The sequence below is a fragment of the Mesitornis unicolor genome, unplaced genomic scaffold (genome assembly GCF_000695765.1).
Source record: "Mesitornis unicolor isolate BGI_N332 unplaced genomic scaffold, ASM69576v1 scaffold8964, whole genome shotgun sequence".
Taxonomy (NCBI): domain Eukaryota; kingdom Metazoa; phylum Chordata; class Aves; order Mesitornithiformes; family Mesitornithidae; genus Mesitornis; species Mesitornis unicolor.
In genome coordinates, this window is record NW_010178010.1 from 64,957 (window position 1) to 89,736 (window position 24,780).

At 34.7% G+C, this 24,780-nt stretch overlaps 1 protein-coding gene across 1 annotated transcript in view; it reads right to left on the reverse strand.

The window, feature by feature from the left end:
- The window catches only part of FMN1 (formin 1), a gene marked incomplete at its 5' end in the record, with an annotated part of 95,531 nt that overhangs the window by 63,968 nt on the left and 6,783 nt on the right, over positions 1 to 24,780 (reverse strand). The window contains 3 exons of the mRNA XM_010182303.1: positions 7,654 to 7,741; positions 17,823 to 17,973; positions 22,115 to 22,929. Coding sequence (XP_010180605.1) covers positions 7,654 to 7,741; positions 17,823 to 17,973; positions 22,115 to 22,929 — 1,054 coding nt within the window. The remainder of the gene's footprint in view (positions 1 to 7,653; positions 7,742 to 17,822; positions 17,974 to 22,114; positions 22,930 to 24,780) is intronic.

Here is a 24,780-nt window from a genome sequence, read left to right on the forward strand (position 1 = left end):
TTTAAATAATTATTTTAAAGTAATAAGCTTTCGCCAGCTCTTCCACCTACTCCATGATTTTACATTGTGAAATTAACCAGCAGGCTAGTAAATTTTCTCTGTGGTAGACTAATTAATTTTATTAAAAGGTCCAATGACATTTAGAATGCTTTAAAATTTTGCCTGTCAATTATGATTCTGCCTGTTGACATTACACCTTGGTTAGAAGTAAAGAATTATATGGAAAAAATAGTAGCAGTGAAAAAAAGCAGTATCTCCAACTATTTTTGTCCTATTGGAGAGATTCAAAAAAAGCTCAAGAGTGTAATCTAATATAAAGCCTGAACAACTGAGCCTGATAAAAATCATTGTTCAAAGAAAAATCATTACAGATTGAATCTATGAGATCATCTGTTGGCTCTTGTAAGATATTTCCATGAGTTGCATTATCTTCTTTATTATCCAATGAAATTTCAACCTAAGAGATGAAAATCTATTGGAAAATTGACTTCACAGTCAATTTGTTAATTTGTTTATTTGTTCAGATTGTAAAACACATATATTTAGTTCAAACACTTCCCTTTGTGTTTCAATTTCATCCTGTTTTGCAATATTGCAAAATCTGCATACAAGGAGAAATTTATTTGTAGAGAGATTTGTAGAAATCAACTTTTTGGATGTAATTTGAACTCACACTAGAAATGCAAAACATGTAATTAACAGTAGATTTTTTAAGATATAGAACTATTATAATGAAAGGAAGTAGTTTAAAAAAACAACTAATAAAAATATGAAGATTTGTACATCTAACTGAAATTTTCAGACAGAGATTTGTCACAAAAAAAGGCTTCAAAATCACAAAGTGGGTTTTAATGCTGTATTTTCGTATCCATTTTTCTGTACTCAATGCCAGTTCTAACAAATCAGCATTGTTTCAAAGTGACATAATAAAGCAAAATTTGTTTGAGATTAAACTAATAAAATACAATCTGATAAATGAACACATTTTTAACAGAATTAATAATCTGTGTTAAGAGACATTAATATGAATTATTTTCTCTTTTGGACAAGTATGCAATTGTATGCAATTACCAAGATAATATTTTCTGATTTACTTGCTATACGACCTGTCCTGCTATTTCTTGTTATATGACCTGTCCTGCTATTCCTGGCAATGTCCATGCAGACACGCTGCAGTTAAAAATCAGTATCAATCATCATTGGTGTTTTTTACTTTTATCTTGCTTTCTAGTTAGCTGTCTTCCTTACACTGTCAGTTCAGTTAGAATATTTCACCTACACCTCACAATATGTCGAAAGGAAGTAGACTCATGCTGTGAAAAGCTGGTAATTTTATTGGGTTCCTCTACCTTTAAAAAATCTGTTACTTGGCCAAGTCTGGTTTCTGAGATCCTTTTTTTCAGGGAAATTGAGGCAAACATTTTTATGTGGCCTATGGTGTCTGCTCACAAGAAGAAGAATTTATATACACAAGGATCATTAGTGCAGGGTTGCACCCATTAGGATATAATAACCGTCAGCTAGGACAAAAAACAGATCAGCATCATGCATTCAAACTAACAGGCACACATAAAAATACTTGCCAACTCCATTTCACATACTAAGAGTATTGCTTTGAATATAAACTCGTACCAAAGGTTTTTAATAGATTCATTTTTTAAAACTGAACCTAACGGTAAAACAAGATTTCCTTCTGCACAGATTTTTCACATAGTCTGTTTTAACACTTCAAATATCTAAGTCAGAGAAAAGCTGAGAAATTAAAGCATACGGTATGCATACACACAACTGTAGAACTCAGAGTTAAACATGACAAAGATACTCCTCTCCTCTTTTATCAGCCTAAATACCAACAGTCTTAAGGCTGACTCTGATATACAGCCTCATTCCTACTACACGCATTTTGGTTAAATCAGAATTTAAGTCCTGCTGACAGAGCTTACATACACTATCGAACAACTTAATGTGACTAACTATGAAATATTAAGAAATCAACCTAACTGCTCCCTAATGATAAAACAGAAACATGTTATTTAAATAAATATTTAAATAAAAAGAGCTTCCTAAAGGTACATTTATTTAACCTGGAAGTACTTCATTGTTTTATGTAGTACATTCTGCTGAGCAAAGCTTGATTTCATGGGAACATGAATTCCATCACTGGGAAATTTAAATTAAATTGTGATTGATCTAGTCAATTAGAAAATTACGATTGTTAAATACAGATTCCTACTTGGAAGAACTACCTAAAACATCCAAATTGTTCTGGTTTACTCCTAAAAAATTGATAGGTTCTAAATTTATTTAAAGGTTTTCTCCAGTATTTAACTATCATGCAACACAAAAACACATTAAAAGACACATTGCAAAGAAGCACCATGGGCACAATGTAGGTTTAGAAGACTAAGAAAGCTCAACTCTGGCACTAATGTTAACATACCCACATCAGGCTGGATGCCCAAGGCAGGTTCACAAAAACATATGTTTTGAATTTTCCAGAACAAAGAAAATAATAACTTTTAAACAAAATTGTTTCCTAGCTTCTGTGATCGGTATGCAGCTATCTCTACACTTCATGCATAGCATACATAATACATATATATATATGTATATATATATAATGTATACATGTAATATTCTGTGTAGGTGGAAAAGTGACACAATTTTAGAACAACAGTTTTTAAACTTTTATAATCTCTACTTCCACCCTCCAGAATATTTTAGTTGAAACTCCAATAAACTCTTTTCACCTTGTGCAAATAAGAAATATTCCAAAGCATTCATCTTTATACAGAATTATTTCCAAAATATAATAGAGAAAGGAACTGTGAAATTATTTGTGCTGCATGATATGGTTAAAACACAACAAGGGATTCAGAAATTCTGAGCAAACTGAAGTCTGCAGATTAGAGTTGCTTTGGAATAGTTTGCCTTATAGTTATAAAACATAGTCTTTCTGATGCTAAGAAAAGTGCCTGGATAATAATGATACTGCTTTCTAAAGTTTAGGTGTGCCATAAACCATAAATTGCACCAAGACAACGCAACCTATTTATTGAACTTCTATGGCCACTCAGTAGAGGGAGACCACACAGAAATCCCAGGATGATTAGAAACATAATATAGAATTAGAATGACTACTGGACTGATCAACAGTCTGGATGAGTTAATCTGCTGTTCACAATCTTCCAATTATTTATTCCAATATGTTGACAATGAAGGGTAAATCACAAAGTTGAAGACCAATTAAACACTTTTCAACTGGTTGAATGACAGTGCACAATAGTATCCTAACTGTCCTCTTTCTAGAAAGTTGGTGCTCTCCTACAATGCCATGCTAAAAAAAACTGATGCAGAGTGGCATGGTATTTATTTGCATTGCTCACCATCAGAATATCGTTGCTATGACACTATAATAAAAATATACTCTACATTAAAAAAATAATAATGAAAGTGAATCTACAAAAGCAGACAGCTTTTTAACAAAATTCTAATCCATCTGATCTAAGTGTGATCTAATACATTTCTCTAGTATTTTCAAAGCTTAATGTGTCTCTGCTAAGATAATTTACACTGTTGGTGAACACACGAATGTTCCAAATGCACAATAACGTATCAGGTCCCCACACGGGCTATTATAGATTGGCCAATGCTACTCTGATTTAATAGAGTCGCAGACATGATATTTAATTACTTAAATTATAGGAAAGAAAAAAGCCCCACAAACCTACATTGGCATTAGAAATAGTCTCAATGCCAAGGATCAGCATTAAATTCTCCCCTTTGCCATACAGGCTAAGTTCTGTCAGCATTGCAGTGCTAGAGTGTTAAATTCTTGCCTTGGTAAATGTACTAGCAAAGCCTGCAGCTGTTCTGCATGGAGTAATATGGCACTTTATTGCCACAAAGAGTGCAATTACCTAAAATGTGTGCATCTGGCGTGATCAACCGCATCTCATAGATTTGGTCCCAAGGAAATATACCAGCATGCGAGACCATCTAGTTAATGCATCCCAATGGAAACTGGGGGCATTAGGCAGTGAACTATTTACAGCAATGTACAGGACAGAACTCCTGGTGCCCCACAATTTCAGTGGCAAAATGCAGGTACTCTGGAGACAGAGAGGGATTTGGGAGAATCACTCTTTTGGACATAGGAATCTACATTTTTATCTTAATTCCATTTTCTGTAACTAAAACTTTTTTTTTCATCTGGGCTGCCCTACAATTTTGCCAGTTTACTCTTAAACAAAGTTCTCAGTAGCTCATGGGAAGCCGGCACAGATGACACATGCTGCAGAAAAGAGTATTATTATGTGTTTTCCAGTATACTGCTATTGCTAGCCCCTATACTGGGAACTGCCTGAGGAATGTTGCCCTGTAAAAAGCTGAGACCAGTGCCTACAGAGAGTCTTTGCATACAATTATTACCAGCATTTCCCATTAGAAACAGAACTGAAATACCTCATTGAGGAGTGAGTTGTAATATTTCAACAGCAAAGTCACACAAGTTGTCTTGACCCACAATTTTGTTTCTTAAGCTGTTATCCACTATTCCTCATCTCTTATTTTTATAAAGTTTTTTAAAAAAACACAAGGAAGAAGCCTTGAAAAGAATCGTAAACCTATGCACAATTTGATTATTGATATTTGATTTTTAAACATAACTATAGATCCTATATAGCATACTGAGACAGACAAAATTTCTATCTGCTTCTTCACCAGAAATAAGTATTATTAATAGTGGCCTAATCCGAAACTATATTGCCCTCTTCAGTATCAAATTCAGCAGTAAAATTTGTTAGTGTTCACAGAACATCACAGCACCTGGGATCTCCTCCTCTCCCACCTACCAGAAAGCTGAGTACTAGGACAGGTGGAGCATGACAGTGCTAACTTTCCCTCCACATCATATAATACCAACGGCAGCCAAAATAATTATTCAGTTTTACATTGTCTTCTCCCTAGACTGTACCCAGATACAACACGAATTTAAACTTATCTGCACAGGATGAACTTCACTCTCTCGAACAAGTATGTGGGAGATTCCCTTCCTGAAGTGTGGCAGCTGCATTATTATCAAATGCAAACTGAAACATTTGGGTGCCAGATACGGTCACTTGCTGTTTTGCACTGCTGAACTATCTACAGAATATGATGTGAAACTATTTGCTTTAATTTGAGAGGGTAATCCTGTAGATGGAGAATTCTCACAGTATTTTAAATTTTGCACGCATCTGTATCCACAGGGCACTGCATCTGAGGACAGTTTTTCTAGATCTGTATTTCTGTAACTGCAACTTAAGGTAGAGTGACCACTGCACTAAACAGAGACAGTAAATACATTTGTATATTGTTTTTCAACAGACATGGTCAGAAAAACTTGAAATAAAATTAGATATCTTTTTATTTCTTTCTTTTCAACTTTCTTTTGCTTCAAGTTTCTTCATTTTCTCTTAAGAAAAACTTAAGACCATTAAGTTTTCTCTTCCCTGTCTTCTATATACTGAATTATGCAATGGAAATTGGCTTGAAAAAAGGGATGAGTGCTTAATTTTCATGTTTCTTAGAGGTAACTTTTTGTAACTTCACTTTGTAAAAAGAAAAAGAAAAGCAAAACCAAAAAGCTTTGACATTCATGATGATTATATACTGTTTTGGTTAGGTGTTGCAATGAACGATTTAGCTTATTAGGATCTTTTTTCATCCAGTATGATGACTATGGTGGTCTTCAAAGAATTAATCCTACAGATTTAAATGAAACAAAATACTAGGAGATAAACACATACTACAAGAGAAACAAGCATAATCCTACTGTTGTCTTCATTGTAGTATACATTTCTAAAGATATTCTCTACAGAACAGATGTATTCCCTGAGTCTGGTGATTTTATTTTTTCAGCTAGATAGCCTCTGCATAGTTCTTGATAAGAGTCACTCATCCTGCTTTGTTACATATTTTTTTAAAATGTTCCATTAACAGTATTCCAAATCTTGTTTTTTTCTCCTGGCTGTTTCCATAAGCAAGAGGCAGCATATCCTATTGCTGTGTTGAGCAATCCATGTGGTGACAGGACAGTCATTTGCTACCTCAGAAGAGAGAGGGTGATGAGCTACAAACTTTCCTCCAGTGCCAGGACTTGTTTTGGTGTCTCTCTTCTACCAGTGTCCTAATTTTCATTAAACTTGTAGGACTACGTTAACTATGTCTATGACTGCAAGTAGTGCAGTCTTTAAAGATGGATTTGTAGATGGCAACAGCTGGTACTGAGGATCCAGTGTTCACACTATACACATCTCAGGGAGTTTTAACTACCTTTAATCTGATCCTGCAGGATTTAAAGCCTGCTCTAGGTGGAGACTGCTGGCATGCTCCTAGAGCACATCTTCACATCTAGTTTAATTCTGAAGGATATTTGTGCACTCTGAGACTGCTCTGCAATGCAAACATGGCAAAGGGGACAAGTAGATTTGATTCAAAAGTGCACTGCTAATTGAAGCTAAAATGCTAGTGTATACATACCCAAACATTCAAACAGCAAATGACTGACAGACAGACAGAGAGATGTTCTATTTTACAGTGGAACATCATGGCATAGAAAAGAAAAAGTCATGAAAATATCTCTGAAGATACTTAAGAATACCACCTAGTTGTTACAATACAGCTGCTATCCTACCGTATGCTGCTGTAATTCCTGCCAGCAATTTATTCAAAACTAGTAATAGCAGTTTTTTCCCATCTCATTCTGATACCTTTCACACAATACTGGCAGGCACAAAGTTATTCCTTCTTTTTGTTGTTTCCTTCCACCCCAAGAGCCATCTGTAAACCCTTGTGCTTTTCAAGTGCTAGATGCAAAAAGGCTCTTCTGAAATTAATAATAATCAATGCCAGCAGCATCTCAACACCCTACCCAGTATTTGCATGTGATGGAGGGAAAACAATAGCAAAAAGGAGACAGCAACTTGAATTCTTCCAGCAGTTGTTTTAAACGGCGAATATTTTCTTTTTTTTAATGTGAAAAAGAAATAAACAATATCCTTAAACGAAATATCTTTTTAAATCTAGAACATAAGCAGAATCTGAATTACCCCAGTGTTCTGAAAAATCTGTATTTCTTTACAGTTGTATTGGCAAACTCAGATAATTTCTACCAGTAATGGAATTTATACACTGAGTAGCCCTGCTCTTTGAAACATGCCATCCAATAATCATCTTTCTGATTGCTGTATGGCAGCAATGTGCTTTTTATACTGCTAATGAGGAAAAATTTAAACATTCGACAAATACTGACTGTACGTTCGTAAGACCAAAAGATTTATCTATAAGCCCTCCATTTAATTTTTGTCAGTGAAGGACTTGCTTAAGAAAAGGGGGGGAACTGTAGGGGGAGAATATGAAACAGTTTTGAGAAAATACTGTATTGAAAATGATATGCGAAATGAAACGGTAAAGAAGGAGTTGTACCTAAATTCAATTCTGATTATTTAGGTAAAACTTTTAGATATACTGGAAGATACTAGAAGAATGATTCTTCGGATGTCTTGAAGAGGATTATATTTAAAGCACGTTCTGTAATGTAAGAAATTCTCAGAAGGAGGCTATGAGAAAATATCCATGCAAACATGATACATTAAGGTAAGAAACACTTACCTTGTTGAATATCCTTCATTTCCAAGTGCAAACTGGATATTAAAATTCCTACAGTTTGAGACCGTTTTCCATCCAACAGTTTGATAATCTAGAAAGACGATACAAAGTTGTCCCTGATCAAGTGAACACTCCACAAAGGATTCATTCATATTAATAACAGAAGCTAATTTGCAAATTGAATTCAATGTCTCTCCAAACATTAAACCTTTTTATTAAATAAATCAGGTAGTAAAACCTTCATCTCAGCTCTAAGCTCTGCATCTTAAAAATGACTGATAAATGTAAGCTTGAATTCTCCCCAGGTCACTTGCAGGATGGTACTAAGAAGGAAAAAAGAAAAGGCACTTCAAATATATGTTCTGGAATATACTTGCCCCCCTTGTCTTTAAGGTGATCTGCACAGAACTATCTAAGATACTCAGAGTGCATCACAAATTCCTTAGTTTGTCTGACAGTTTGTATTTCAGTGTGAATACTTTTAAGTCTATCTTTTTGACAAAGGATCCATTTCTGACCAAGACGACCTGGAGAAATGTCTTCTTATGCACTCTCAACACTATTTATGCAACACCGGGGCTACTAAAAGCATTTCTTTCACTCTTGTCTGAATGTGCTTCTTCCACACCCTTGACGCTTCACATGGATTTGGGGATTTTGTTCACATTTTGGGTATCAGACACTTGTTAATATAATATACTGACATTCAGATTATAATATTTTCAGATGTCAGGTTGGGGGAAGAGAAGAAATGGGAAGGAGGGAAACCTTGAGGAAGTTATTTTGGCTGGTTGAAATTAGTGATACTGATGTAGATCAGACCACAAATAAAATCATGAAAAATAAATTACCTGAATTTTAGTTTAGTTCAGATGTTAGAATGTCAAAACCAAACTTCCCATTATGTTTGGACTGTTGGTATTTGTGATTCTGATTTATGCCATAAGGAATATATGACAGCAGTGCATCACAAAATGTAATACAGACATAAGTTGTTCAAAGTAAGAAATGTTCAAATGCAAGCAGTTGGCTTACTTCATAGAGCTGATGAACAAGTACTATTAAAAATCCTAACTCATCTGTAAAATTAAAACCAATAGCTAAGTTTTCCCTAAATTTATCTTCCTCGTATCTAAACAATATTTAAGGCATATGTATCCAAATTTAATTGTAAAAGTTGGGTGGCACTAATATTTGGATATTTAATAATATTTAAAACTTTAAATGTTTATCCCTTATCCTTGTAATATAGTTGCTCACATTACAGACAGTTAACTGACAAAATGTGTACTGATTCATACAAATGTTTCTTACTTTTCTGTTATGGAATTTAGGAATACTTAATTGTGTAACTACTTATTCATTCACCTACATAAAAGTAGATTTGTAGTTCAAAACCACAGGAAAAATAGAAACCAGAGTGACATTTTTACCTGCAAATGCAAAGTAAGTTCTTATTTATAGAGTACTGAAATGGGACAATACATGAACAAGTCGGAATACATGCTGCCTTCAACAAAGATCTGACAGATATTTCTTGTCCCTGTTGAAGAGACTCAACATTTCATGAATTTACTTTAAAGTAGATGTTGCATATTTTCTGCCAAAATTGGAAAAAAAAATCTATCCTGAGAGTCTTTTCAGTCTATATTTACAGCACGTGTGCTGGATATTAAGAAAGCAATACTACTGAAACTGTTTTCTTAAAATGGGAAAGAATTCAGGCTCTTTATGTCCTGAGTACACAAGCAGACAAGATGATTTGGCTAAAAGTTACCATAAGTGAATACTCTGTAAGCATCACATCCTGTTGACTGTGATTTTTCAGAGCAAATATAAGTAACTGCTGGGTTTATCATGGCCATTTTTGAAGCTTTACATGAATTCGCTGAGCTCCGCAGCACATTAACTTCTCACAGGGATAATTACAGGCTTGAATAGTATGCAATTTGTATAGCATTCACTGACCTCCACGCTGACCTTGATCAGGGACAAATTCATAGGTTGTCATAAACCCCATTAGACATGCCTAGTTTGAGGCAAAACCTTTCCAGACTATACTTGCTGTAGACACGATGATGTTTAAATCATTCTATTAAAGTCTTTTTATTGCTAATATATTCTCCAGATACCATCAAACAAGCTCAAGTTGCTAAGGAAGACCTCCTCCTTAAAAGATTAGTGAAAAAAAAAATTAAAGATGACCCTGTAGAATTTTAAAAGCTAAACCAGAGAGTCATGTTTTAAAATGGCCAACTAACTGTATGTTCACATGCATTTTAGACAAATGTACACATGGTCACAATTACCAGGCATAAAACTAGACTCAGACTACCTGAAATAGCTTCAGTCAACTGAAATCTGTAACTGTAGGCTAATATTTTATTCATTAGAGTGCAAAAATGGAGCAGCAAGACAACAGAATAGCTTAAATCTGGCACAAAACTACTCTAAAAAGACAGTTTTAAAGCTAAGCATTAGATAGGATGTTTGTGATGGATGTTTAGAACCAATGTGTAAGGGGAAAGATTCTGCAACAAAAATATAATCAGTAGTAAAACAAGGAAAGGATTTTCAGAGATACAAATTTTGTTCCAAATAATGGTTATTCTGGGGAAGTCACTGACAGGGAATTAAATATGTTTGTGAATTCGAAATGGAAAGGAGACACAAAAAATCAGCACTTTTCCAGCTCATAAAAACCATAAGGCAAATAAAATGAAAGTTTGTAAAGACTGCAGTGAACTATTTAGTCTATGCTTTTAAAAGACAAATCACTGATCACCTCTTAGCATATTGGGACTTGCTTGTAGCTGGCAATGACAGGTAAGCAGCTAAAATCCAGCTGACGCCAGCTGATGCTGCTATGCCAGCTGGCAGAGTTTGCCAGCTGCCTGCCGCTCCTCCAGACTATGAATGCGTCCTTGTAACGCATGCAGCATCTTCTGGCTTAGTGACAAAACCAGGACTGCTGCTGCTAATTCATTTAATTTACTGATCCATGACATTATTTGCTCTATGTGGTGTTCCCTGACTACTTTTTAATGCTATTAAGTTAGTTGATTTGCTGTACACAAGTGCCCCTTCTACATCTTTCAAATATTTATCACCTAATTTAAAAGTGGAGACATACTGAAGCTTCAATACATTCATAAATTATTCTGTCATTCCCATTAAAAGGTGTTTCTCTAATGTAGCCAGAAATGTATTTCATTAAATATTATATGACAGACTTCACTGTTTTGTCTAACTGTAATGTCTACATTCTGTCCAGGATACTTACTGGTGCTGAAATCTGAACAGATTCAGTTTACTTTACTGACTAAAAGCTAAATCCTTCCTCCTGCTGGTGCATGGACTCTTTCCATAATATTCAAATTTATTGAGAGAAAGCATAAGCTAAAAAGCTGTCCTCCTATCACAGTATTTCCCTCCATTCCCTTTCATTAACTTTTGTGGTCAAGTCAACAGCCTGGACCCATAAGTAGTCTGTTGAAACCCTATTCAAACAGAGGAATATCCTGCACAAAAAGCAAGTAAGTATGCCCCTCAAGCCATTCTACATAAACACCCCAAGAGTTACCAGTGAAATATCAGAAGCTTAAGACAAGACATTATCTCTTCTATTCCTACTCAAAGGAGAGCCAAGTTTAACTATTTTTTATTTCATATGGATGAAACAGAGCTTTCTATTATAAAAATAGTTTCAAAATGTTTTTAGGAGATATGTAAGTCTATTTGCAATTCAACTGGACTAAAAACCCCCCACTGCGTTTAGACTTTTGCTAAAAGACAGAAAAATGGAAATTTCTCAGGATAAAATAGGAGGCAAAAAATGAGCTAGTAAGAAACTTACTGCAGTATCTTCATTCCTATAAAAACTGTAAAACCAAAATGAAGCCACCAAATAGATATTTACCCTTGACAGATACTTTCCGTACCCTATATGACTAAAAAGCTTTGTGGTAAAGAAGGAAATGCCGTATTCGTTCTTCTCAGTACAGCACAACAAAGCAAAAAGAAAGTGAGAGTGCCTCGGAAGAAAACGCACCAGCATTTTACTACTTCTACTCAAGTCTGAACACTGTTTATTATCTGATGCAGACAGCTGAAGACAGTCATTGTGTTTCAACCCTGTAAAGCTTCCAACATTTTCTGCAATATCTGTCCTTGCAGAAACAGAAAATTCATTAATTGTAACTCCTCATTTAGTGAGATGGACAAAAAACTTGCTGACAGACATATCCCTTTCAGTTAAAAAAATGCAATTCACTCAAAATATTGACACTCTTCTTAAATGAGAACACATGTTACTAATTATGGGAAGTCTGTTAGAGATAATAGACAACAGAAAAGCCATTATCTTTAATGTCCTCCTGCGTCTTTGAAATGATAATCATTGCACTAAAGGGCCAAAAATGATTGATGGACTTTCATTTGGAGCATACACCTGACACAAATTACTTGACATTTACTCATTTTTTTTGTAAGATGAAGACAGAGTGGCATCACAAATATCCAACTATCTTGTTTCTTGAGAAATTAGAGAAAATACTTGAATTGTTGAGGGTAAGTTACTAACAATTGCTCAAATATATCGGAAAAACTACTGCAATTTCAAAATATGTGTAAGTTCAGGAATGGAGCTACAGAATGCACATGGAATAAATCACAGGAAAGGAATCTTCCTTTCTAACTTACCTCTTTTTCAGGCTTACAGGGTATCGTAGCTTAATACATAATGAATCATGGTTTTTATTTAATTTCAAAAGATATGGCCCAATTCTGCCTGCCTTCTCTTTGGTAATACAAGAACAGAATTGCACTTTCACAAGAAAGTCAGTGATACTTTAAAAATAAGAGTCAAAAATAGGAGTCATATTTAAGAGACATTTGAAGCCTAAATGCCCAATAACCAGTTTAGGTACTGATTCTATGTAATATAATAACCTAATGCATCTAGCTCTTTTTCTTCTGGATTTCCAAGAAGCTGGAATTTTGAAAGTGGGACCGACTACATGCATTTGTAAAAGTTTAACTAAAGACCGCAATACCCTACATGGTGTAAATACTTTTAGATTCAGTGTATATTGCCAAGTTGTGTCATACCAGTAGCTGAATTAGGCAAAACCAGAGAGAAGCTTATTTGATTGATATTCAACTGCAATGGACTTCTTTATTTTGGCCAGTAACTCCAACCTTGCCTGCTGAAATTCAGCTACTTCAGAACTGTCATAGGAAAGAAATCTTATCTATTTCTATAGAATAAATTCTATACATTTTACCCATCCAGAGCCTCTAGGAAAGTCAGGATGCAAGCAATAGTCTCTTTTCCATTTCATAGATATCATATCCAAAAAAATCACTGCATTGTATTACCTCATATAAGATTATACTTTTAGTCTGCATTCTTATAAGAAAAGAATTACATTTATTAATTTTTAAATATATTGCACACTATTTTGCTCTAATATAGGGACACAACTAATATATTCATCTAGACAGTAAATTCTCCCCATCCAGAAAAGACAATTTCTACTCTCAAGACATAATAGCTACAAAACTAGAATATTAATTTTGATCATTATCCACAGAATAATGTGGAACTTTTAATTGCAAGATTGCATACATGCAGAGCAGATAAATGCACAAGAATAAGGGTTTCCTGAAATATTTCAGAGGATGTAGATTTGGAAGAAAAGTAAGGGGTTCTTCCAAAGCTGTCGCATTTTCCAAAGGAGTACATGATTGAAGGAGCATGAGCATCCACACACTTTGCAGAGCTTCTAAGCCCAGTAATGTTGTGATGTTGGAAGGGCACTCAAAATGTCATCCAAAGCATTTCTGCACTTCAAGGCAGTATCAACTATATATGTATCATTCAAAATAAATTTTCTTAAAAGATCTCCCAATACGGAAACTTAATTTCCCCAGCCAAAATTGTTCTGCATTCCTTTGGTATCCTTACTATTAGAAAGCTTTTCTTTTTTTCTTTTTTTTTTTTTTCTTTGCACCAGCTGCTTGCACTTGAGGACGCTGTGTATCCCAATCAACTTTGTCTTTTCTAGACTATGCAATCATAAACAGTCAGTTCTTTTCTCAGAGGCTACTTTTACACTTGTCATCATTCTCACTCTTGACTCTTTACAGTTAGTAAACAGTTTTAGTGAAGGGCTGCAGCTCCTAAATCTACATGCAGTTCTTAACTGAGGCAAGGCTGAGCAGATTGTCTTGCAAGCAATACTTCTATAGATCTATCAACAGGCGTTTTGTTTCCCCTTTTTAGTTGGAAAACAAAAATCCATGTTCCTTTTGTGAGCTGTTATAATCTCAAGATCCTTTCTGGTAAACTATTGCCCAGATGGGTAGCTACTTGTACCCCATCTTATTTTTAGGTAGCTGAATATCCTTAAACTGCATTAACCTTGTGGTTAACTGTATTAGTTTTGTGCTTATCCCTATCTTTCAAATCATAACTCTGACACATGAAAGCTTTTTAAAGGGTCTACTCCAGCATTTTGAAGCCTCTCAGAACTAGGCAGTAGTTGCAGACTTAGTATTCCATTATCCAGGTCATAAGTGAAAATACTGAGGTAAACAGATCCATATAGATGCTCATAGAATTCTCAATTACCCTATTTTGACACTGAGTATATGTATGAGTATATTCTATATTATAAATAATTATTTTATAAATTATATCTTATATTGTTAGTACGTTATATATATATATATGAGTATAAATATATATATGAATATGAATATATATGTTTCCTTTCTGATCATAAGTTTCCAAATGGTACTGAAAAACAGACCATCCATTCCATTTATGTAGGAAAAGATTTAGATATTTCTGGCTGAAAAATAGTAGATACTTATCAGCTGTAAGCAAGAAAAGCACAGCATATGGTCAAAATTTTAATCTGTCTTGCTATAAGGTGTCCACTATGTGGACAAATGGGTAAGAACAGAACAAAGTGAAATTTCTGTATGCTTAATGTGAAGCTTTCCACCAAAGGATTCATTTGACACAGTAAACATACAGATTATTCTGACTAGTTTCACAAAGTAATAATTCTGAGAATAAATTGAATAAGATTATTTTAATTGGAATTGCAAGAGGCATGCGAATGGATGCTAAAGAAGTCATAATTCAACAGGCCACTAATTCTTAAAGTCTCCTTAGTTTTATGAAGAAGATCCAATTAAATGAGAAACAATTCCTCTTTAATTTGAAAGACAGGCTCTTACTTCCAATTGCATAAGGAACTTGATCGTGACGCACTGATGCAATTCCCATTCAAGGAGAAAAGTATTAATTAATGTTTTAACAAGCAATCCTGCACCACTTACTGGTCTGTCAGTTCTCTAAATACCAAGGAGGCTAAACTTAGTTTATTTATAAGATGATATGAAATAGGAAGAAGTTTGTGCAGACGAGAAGAGATTTAATGCAGTGAATAGGTCAGCACTAACACGTATTTTTAAATTTTAAAATTTACAGCTTAACTATCCCAAACACAACTACTACTTGAGATCATACTGCTGTACCTATCTTGCTCTGGAAGGCTTTTTTTCTAGAACATGAGAAAGGAATTTACAAAGAAATACAAAAGAACACAGCATCAGCTAAAAATGGTAATAAATGATGAACCTTGTGAAATTCATGTCTGTCTTAATGTCTGTAGAGAGCATCTTTAACCAGATTGCACAGTTCCATACACCATGACACTTGTGACATTCATAAGATCAGACAAGCACAGGTTTCTGTACTGAGGCAAAGAAAAAGATTGTTGTTAAAACCCTAGCAGGTAGATGTAATTGTCAGAATAAAAGGCAAGAGGAGTTGAGAGCTGAGAAAAAGCATGAGAAAGCACAAATGAAGCCAGCAAAACCAATAGTTTTACAGTAATCTACAGGAGCTTTCTGCTACTATCTACTAATAAACCCTTCTGTAACTAAAGAAAATGCCTCTCTACCACTGTATTGCTTGGATCCCACCAAGACTGACCCATTGGAGCCAGTCCACAGACGTCTGGGCTTTCAGAGAGACAAAGAAAAACACAGGACCATAGGAGAGGACCAACTGTCTGTAAAAATATTCAGTTGCTCCTATGAGTCATTGAAAAGGGAAAGGTGGAAAGACGGGATGTACAGTACAAAAATGCTTCTATACTTGATTAAATTCAAGTTTCATTTGAATTCTAAAAGATGATTTACCCTTAATTTTTACACTGACCAAATGATGGAAAGTTTAATAGTGTGGACCACAAGTTTTTGATATTTTCATAGAAAGCTTGACAATTCCCATGGTTTGTAACACCATGATCATAATCCCATGAGTTTTACAAACTAGACATAGTAATAGATATAACTAAATTCATCTCCTAGAGGATTTATTTTTGTATTTTCACACGGTACTTTTTTATTTCATTAATTTTAGTAAATATAACCCTAGTCTTAAAATAGTAAGTTTACATTTAATAACAAAGCAATAACTCAAAGACTGACATAAATAAAGAAGATATCTTTGTAAGAAAACATAGGTTTCTCACAAGTAACAGTACTTATTATTATACCATTATTTCCTATCTTGTATAGAGTAACAATTACCCAATTCTATTTTGGATAAAGTTAAGAGAGATCATTAAAAGTTCATGCTGCCGTAGCAACTAAGCTAGTTTACAAAGCAGCAAGGAAAAATAATAATGCAATTTCATCTTTCAGAACACAGGGTTAATTCTCTACCTGGTTTGCTGTCATACACATGAAGAAATATTCATTTAATTGATGAGATTTTGAAATACAGAGGAAACTATTTGTGCATGTTATTTCTCCATTAAAGTTACATTGGGAATATTCTTCTTCAATGTTCTTTAGGAACCTGTATTTCCTATTAAATAATTCTTTCTTAAAGAGGTAAATTAACAAAATGTAAAAATAAATTTTAGAAAGAGAGCATCAGAAATGAGAACTAATGTGATTTACAGCTACAGATGAGTACTACATGCCGTATGCACTTGAAGCATTTGCCAAGAAAAACATATCAAAATATTTTTCACAGGGATGCTCATGTCCAACTTCAACCTAACATTTGAAACACTATAACAATTCATAATTTCTTAAGGGGGCATTTACAAATGCCAGGATGCACTCATCCTGGCCCCATTTTTCATTTTTTGCATCACACAAGTTTGAATTTAATGAATTCTATGGCCTTATTTACACTTTTCATTAACCATTGTGCTAAGACACAATACAGGAAGTTTGTGATCAAAGATGCTTTGAAAGATCTGACTGCACTGATATGTAGCTATGTATGTATATTTCATGTGATATGTTTATAAAATTGAAAAAGGCAGGTAGCATAGCTTACATACAAAGTGCCCTCTTGTGGTTCCAAGCAGGTAAACTCAAACAAACTTAAAATATAGTATATGTTTAAATGGTTTTCTAATATAGAACCACATTGTTTTAGGGAAGCAGTAGCAATTATTCTTCAGCCTAGAATTTTTCCTGCAGCAAATGCTACTAATGCTGTTTCTTTGGCCTACCTGCACACAGTGACTGGCAAGTAGCAGCTCTCTCTGTAACAGATCATGTCTGAGGCAGATGATATCTGTGCTACAGTAATGACATAGCTGCTGTGTAAACTTTGGGCCATTAAAGACATGGCTATCCTGTCCCTTTCTGACACAGCTCTTCAACCATACTGGAAATAAGGTTTTTGGCATTCTTCATTCAAACTGTCTAACAGTCCTAGCTTGCTTTATACTTTATTTCTCCAACAAAATTGAGCTCAGTGGAAGAAAGGTTTGCTAGAATAACTTAATGATGGCCTTATTAGAAATCAGTTAAAGGGCAGATATGGCCTGAAATATTGGCACTTTAAGATATATATTAGAACTTTCATTCGGTTCTCCTCGAAAATATTTTTTCTACCATACTGGGACATGGAACTTTCACTTACAAAGGCAAGAAATCTTCCAAGGCAAATAATAACCTTGCATTCTCAAGCAAGGGTTGAATCAGCAATCCACCTATTTTGCTTTAAAATGTGATTTACAAACCCATTACCTGTTCATTCAACAATAAATAAAAAGGGAGTTTTCTTAAAATGTAAAACTAAATAGTGAAACAAAAAAAAACAAATACAAAGAAACAATAAATACCTTTTTGGCCTTGGTTTTTTTTTCATAAGTCTCTGACAATGGTTTTCTTTTTTCCTGAGTGTTGTCTTTGGAGAATAAATATTCAAACTCAGTAGTATCAAGTATATCAGGTTCTTCTAGTGATTCCCATAATGTCGGCATAGCAGTTTTTCTATAAAGTGAAAGATAGTTATAAAATTTCCAATAAGCATTTATGAAAAACCATAAGAGAACTAACCATAATAGATTTAAAACTCAAAGCAACATGGACTGCTGGTATACAAACAGCATTCCTTCCCTATACCTTGCTCTTGTGAGGAGTCAAAATGTTTTGCAGAAGGCTGTGCCAAAAAGTTTAGCCATTTAGTATTCATGCCTGCTAAACTATCAAAATGCATTATTTATATACTACAGATTTTTTGTACAACAACCAAATATTACAATTGTGGCTTGTGGAAACACATCTTGAGAGATTTCTGCCACTACAACAAGGATTACAAGTATTTCAACAGCAGCTTTTTGCGTAATTCCAAGTAATATATTTAGACCTATAAAATAAACAATATCAATAAGTAGTGAACAAACTTTACTTAAGCATGTTTTAAGAGCATTTAGGGCCATTTGTATTGGGTTTGATTCACTTCATCTCAGCTGCACATGTTGTATCCTCATATTTATCTTTGTTGCAGTTCAGAGAAACTTAAGGCTTATATTTTAGGAGACTAACCACTATTCTGTTCCATTCAACCAACTGTAATTTCAAAATGTGGATTATCTTTCCTTCTTTTTTTTCGCCTTCCAAGACTAGACTGAGTGTTGGAACACTTTGGAACTTGTTTACACAGTCTCCTAGTTTCATGTGGATCTGGGGAAAATATTAGCTAGCGCTGCAAACAGGGCACTTGAATTCCAAATGAGCTTTGTTTCAAAAATTCAGTACTTTGTGGGACAAAACTTCTGAGTGCTCTTCTTATCAGTAGAAAGTGGGCCTACTTATTCCAGCAGATGTCACTAAAAGGCAGTGAAATTATTTGCAATTAAATAAAAGTTATTAAAGCTCCTGTAAAATACAAATGGCTGATGTCACTACACATACTTATAACAGATGTAATATGCAACAAAATGCAATACCTACCAATTAAGGGGAACCACAATTATTTTATTGGTTTTTAATTCAGGGTTTTTTCTACTTAAGACTAACCATACATTTATAATTGTGAATTGTTTAAGGAACTGCAATTTTTCCATTATCATCTGCTGATGCAGCATATTCTGTGTCACAGGACATGCTTACAGCTCCACAGCTCCACTCTCCCTGACATTCGCCGTCATGTCAGCCACACTGAAGAATGAAGGATTCTTTCTGGCTCTGTAACAAGAATTTTGAAGTCCTGGATAGCTGCTGTTCTGAGCAGCAGACCCTTGAAGACATTTCCAGTTCTACTGCAGACCATGAAGATGCTAGACCATTACATCTGGTTACCAGCAGTTCACCAGAAAGCTATGACTTAGCCCTCATCTTGCATTCAGCAAAAGCTTGATGAACCAGCAATATTTCAGAACAAACATTTTGATTTCAGTGAATAAGTACGAAGAATTACAATAAGGTTTATTCACGGACCAACTATTTCTTCACTATGAAGTAATTTTGCACTAGTAACCTCGTAAAGTGAAACCAAAATGCTCTAACTTCCTGCTCCAGAATATTTCAATGCAAGTCTGAAGCACTGAAAGAATACAACTGATATTTCATTAATTGTTTGTTCCTGTCAAACGTTTTATATAAAATATTAACACCTTACAATCCTTTATTATAATAGAATGATTTTTTCTTATCAAAACAAATTCAGACAAAAAGCTTTAAACTAAAATAAACCTCAAATTAAATACATTTAAATGTAGGTAATTACTTTAATAGTGTTCAAATATAATCCTATAAATAAAATAAAAGACTAATTTTAAATAATTTGTAATAAATAATCTATAGTGACTTATAATAATACAATACATAATCTGTAATAAATCACACATAATATAAAATCATAATATATAATACACAGTATGTAATATAATACAGTATGTAATATCATGTGTGTATATAGTATAGCATATATATAATTATGTCACATATAATAATTTATTAAAATGTTTAAAATAAACGTAGCATCTTTGTAACTGCACTTATGCTAAAATACCTCTGAATACAGATAATACTGATTTGAATTTTAAGACCCAAATAATCATGTCATTTCATTACATCTGTAACACAGGACCTGAATTTCATTTCATGATTCTAGCAATTCCTTGTAAAACTAGAAACAGTCTGTGTCGCTTAAGTATCCACAAAAGATACTTTTTGAGCCAACCCTCTTAATGGAGCTCTACATTACATTAATAAACACTTGAAGCAAAGTTGAATCAGCCAAAATCCCAAAGAGCAGCTGAGCAGCACTGAAACCACATACCACTGGGGCAGTGAGGTATCCATGCTGTCCCAGAAAGTGTACATGGGAGTCCTTCTTTTCTCCTGCCAGCTGAATAAACAGATGGCATAAACAGCAGTTGTGGGTTCATTTCAAAAAAGCTGCCCAGAAATTTTTTATTTATACCTGTTCACCAAATGATCCCTTATAAACAAATCAATACACCAATATGTTTCATAATAACTTTAGATTTGCTACAATCATATGTACTATTAGGCTACTTTCATAACATCAGAAAATGGTTTGGATTGAAAGGAACCTTTAAAGACTATCTAATGCTGTGTCCTGTCCTCCCCTCCCATCCTGCCAAGAGCAGGAACATCATTCACTAGATCAGGTTGCTCAAAATCTAATTCAACCTGACCTTGAAGATTTCCAATGATGAGGCATCCACAGCTTCTCTGGGTGACCTGTTCCAGTGACTTACTTACCTTGCTGGAAAAAGTTTCTTCCTTATATGCAATGTAAATTTACCTCCTTTCAGTTTAAAACTATTTCCCCTTGTCCTGTCACTATAGGCCCTGGAAAAAGCCTTTCTCCTTGTTTTTCATAAGCTCCTTTATATATTGAAAGGCATCAATAAGGTCCTCCTCTTCACTTCTCCAGGCCGAACAACCCTAACCGTCTCAGCTTTTCTTCATAGGAGAGCTGTTCCATTCCACTGATCCTTTTCATGGCCCTCCTCTGGACCTACTCTAACAGCTCCATGCCTTTCATCTACTGGGGGCCTCAGAGCTGGATGCAGTACTCCAGGTGGCACCTCACCAGAATGAAGCAGAGGGTGAGAATCACCTCCCTTGACCTAGTGGCCATGCTTCTTTTAGTGCAGCCCAGCAAAGGGTTGGCTGTCTGGGCTTGAAGCTCACCATGCCATCTCCTGTCCCATTTTTCATCCACTAGTATCCCCAAGTGTTTCTCTGTCCTCAATCCATTAATCTCCTAGAGTGTATTGATACTGGGGATTGCCTCCACTCAAGTGCATTACCTTGCACCTGGACTTGTTGAACTTCATGAGGTTTGCACTGCCCCACACCTCAGGACTGTCAAGGTTCCTCTGGATGGCATTCCTTACCTCAAGTGTAGCTAGAATTTTATCCCAACACTAAATCACAGCAAGATTGGTCATTTTTATTTTCTTCTGTAGTTTTTAAACTATAGATGTCTCTATCAGTACTGAGATTTGTCCATAATTGATGATTCATGCTACAGGTTCCCGAGCTGCATGTATTTATATATATGCTTTACTTTTCCTGCTCTGACAGAATTATACACAGAGTTTAAGTTCCAGTTTAACTGTTTCTAGAACTGGAATCATAGAGGATGACACAACATAGTGCTCTGAAGATGGTATCACCTGAAGTGACTGGAAAGTAAAAATGAAACTTTTAAGTTCTCAGCTGACCACTTTAACATTTCAATTCTTATTCAGATTTTTTAAAATAAAATACATCTTTCTAAAGTACTGGCTACCTTCTTTTCTCTTTAGTGCTAACTCTAGGAAGCACTCTGTCTCTAGAGTCGTCTATGGAGTACTTGGATTTTTGAGAAAATATCTGACAAAATTTCTTCCTGTCATACTGCACAGAATTTTCATTTATAGTGCGTATAATTTTAATTTATATTTAATATTTTAGAATATCTCATTATATATTTTTAGACTTCTAGAACAGAATCAATATTTTTTTAATATGTAAATTCCATGCCTCTACACTGTTTTGTTATACGTGCCTAGACTGTTAACTTTTTGTAAAGTCTTAAATAGTACACACATCCTTGCATCATGGCCTATAAATAAGGCCAAGGCTCTAAGACCAAATAAATATATTTTACCTGCTGCCTTGTAATTGTATCCGTGTCCAATACAAAGGCTTCATGGGACGACTAGGTTCAATGGCGGGTTTTCGAGGACCTTGGTTTGAAGATAAAGTGCTATTAAAAAAGAACCCAGGCCCAGGAGGTGGAGGAGGTGGAGGTAACCCAGATCCAGGCAGTGGAGGAGGAACAGGAGGTCCCAACCCTGGAAGCGGTGGTGGTGGCGGCGGCGGTGGTGCTTGAAAATTCCTACAGCCTTCAGAAAGTGGAGGTGGCAGTGGTGGATCAGATCCAAACTGAGATGTCAGTGAAGTCAGAGCCATTGGCAAAGGTGGTGGTGGAGGAACTAAACCTGGTAGTGAATTATCAGGAAGGGGAGGAGGAGGAGGAGGAGGAGGTGGTGGTGGTGGTGGTAGTGGTGGTGGTGGTGGTGGTAGTGACAGAGGAGTCAGCATTTGTTTTGGTTGACAAGATAAGACACTTTCTGAAGACTGTACATTGTAACTGTCCTTATTTTCACTTTGAGCAGAAATACTATGTGACAAAGAAGAAATATTAAGCTTTTTGGGTACTATTTGGTTATTTTTCACGGCTCTGTTTTCTTCTTCACTAGGCTTTATGAAAGTTTCTCTGTCAGTTTGTATACATACATTTCGATATGTCTTTGGTGGGTTATCATCTTCAGTAGAAACAGCAATATCCTTTGCTTTTTCATTTCTTCTGTTTAATTTATTATCAAGTTCATTCTTCAGGTGTAAAATGGTTTCCTCAAGCTGAGCAGTTGATACGGCATGTTCTCCACGAATATGGAATACCCTGAGTTCAAACTGAGACTGCAGAACAAGAACAACAAAAAAAAAACCCTTAGTGCAAATATTTTTCTGAAGTGTTTATTTTGTAGTAATTAAAAACCTCCATATTTTGGGCAATATTCTTACTTTATCCAAACCATGATGACATAAATACTTCACTTTCCCAGTTCTAAATGGCTTTATCACAAGCTATTAAACAATTGGACAATTAATAATCTTTAAAGAAATGTAAGCAGTGTGTGTTTCAAAAAAACATATTTCACGAGTAAATGTCTAGAACATCGATTCAGCAAATTCTAACCTGTGCCTTGATTTTAGGCAGACTTACTGGTTTTTAATTGCTGAATGCATTAATTAATAGCTCACTAGAGAAAAAAGGTACCTTCTTCAAATGCTATTGTACTTAATGACATGACTATTTAATTTAATTAATATATCATATACATGGTTGACAAGTTAGGGAATAAAAAATAAATTAAACACAACAGAGGTTGAAATTCCTCCCAAATTAAAGAACCAAACTAAAACACTTTCTCAATATATTGAAAAGGTTCTCACCAATTAAATTCAGGGCTATACATAAATTGTCCTTGAAATTTATCTTTACTATTAGACTAAAACTTCATTTCTACCAGATATATTTTAATCTACAATTCAGCAAAATAAATCTTAGAACCAAGAGGATTTCACTGAGGTAGAAGGAAATAATGATAGTTCAAGAATATATGTAAGTAAAGAAGAAAGAAAACCCACTTCTTACTATATATCAGAAAAATACAAGACATTTGACGCAGAAATATCTCCTTTAAATAACCCAATCCAGTGCTGTTATTCCAGGTTATTTTCCATGGTTCTTTCAGGATCTCTGTACAAAGGGAAGCCAACATTTCAACAGAGGTAGCTAATGAGTTGTGATTTTCCCAAATTCCTGCAAGCACAGCAATTTATGGTTGAAAAATTCCCACATAGTTCTGGACAGAAGTGGCAACATAGCTCGCCCTATCTATCATTCCAACTTGAGTATTAAGTCAGAGTTAATACTTTACAGCATTAATTAATATGCATCCAAGTCATGCTCAGTATGGCAAATACAGCAGTATAATATACTGTAGTTTTATATCATATGAAGAAGCTTGAATAGAAATACAAACAATATATCTTATTTCTTAAAGCAGTAGGAGAAGCTTTCATTCTAATAAATTTCTTAAGATAAAGTCCAAAGTAAACAAACTGAAAGGACTGGATACAAAATACTCCTTTTCTTGACTGCCAAGTGTAAAGATGGGAAATCAAGTTTAAAGCCTTACAAAGAAATAATCAAAGAGACTTGTATTGGAAGCTACTCAATTTCTATCAGTTTTCTAGAAGAACTAGGACTAACACGTACAAAAAATAGAACATTTTTTGCTTGGATTTTTTTTTCTCTTCCTACTGTTACTCCATCAAAGTTTGCTGTTGCTCAGATTAATTATTAGTTCAGTTCAACTATCACAAGATTTTCTGCCATTTGAACTGCTCCAGAGCAATCACCTTTCTTTTTAAACTCGGCACACTGATCCATAAATGAGGTAGTGAAATAAGTTTGCCTTAGGGAATTTAGCTGCTTTGTTTATCATAGTATTTTGCCCTGCTTGGACATGAAAAACTCCCCAGCAGAACAATTTACTTTGAACATTAAAGATTATCCCAGCAGTAAATCTGAAGTCACCTCAAAAACACACTGTAAAAACAAGCACAGTATTTAACATAACTACTTCTTACATTTTACTGGGCATGAAAGTAACTGTGGTAGTATTATATACCTTTTCAACTACAGATATTCAGTCTTTAATTTACAATATAAAACTGGTGGTCTAAACTCTAAATTATATT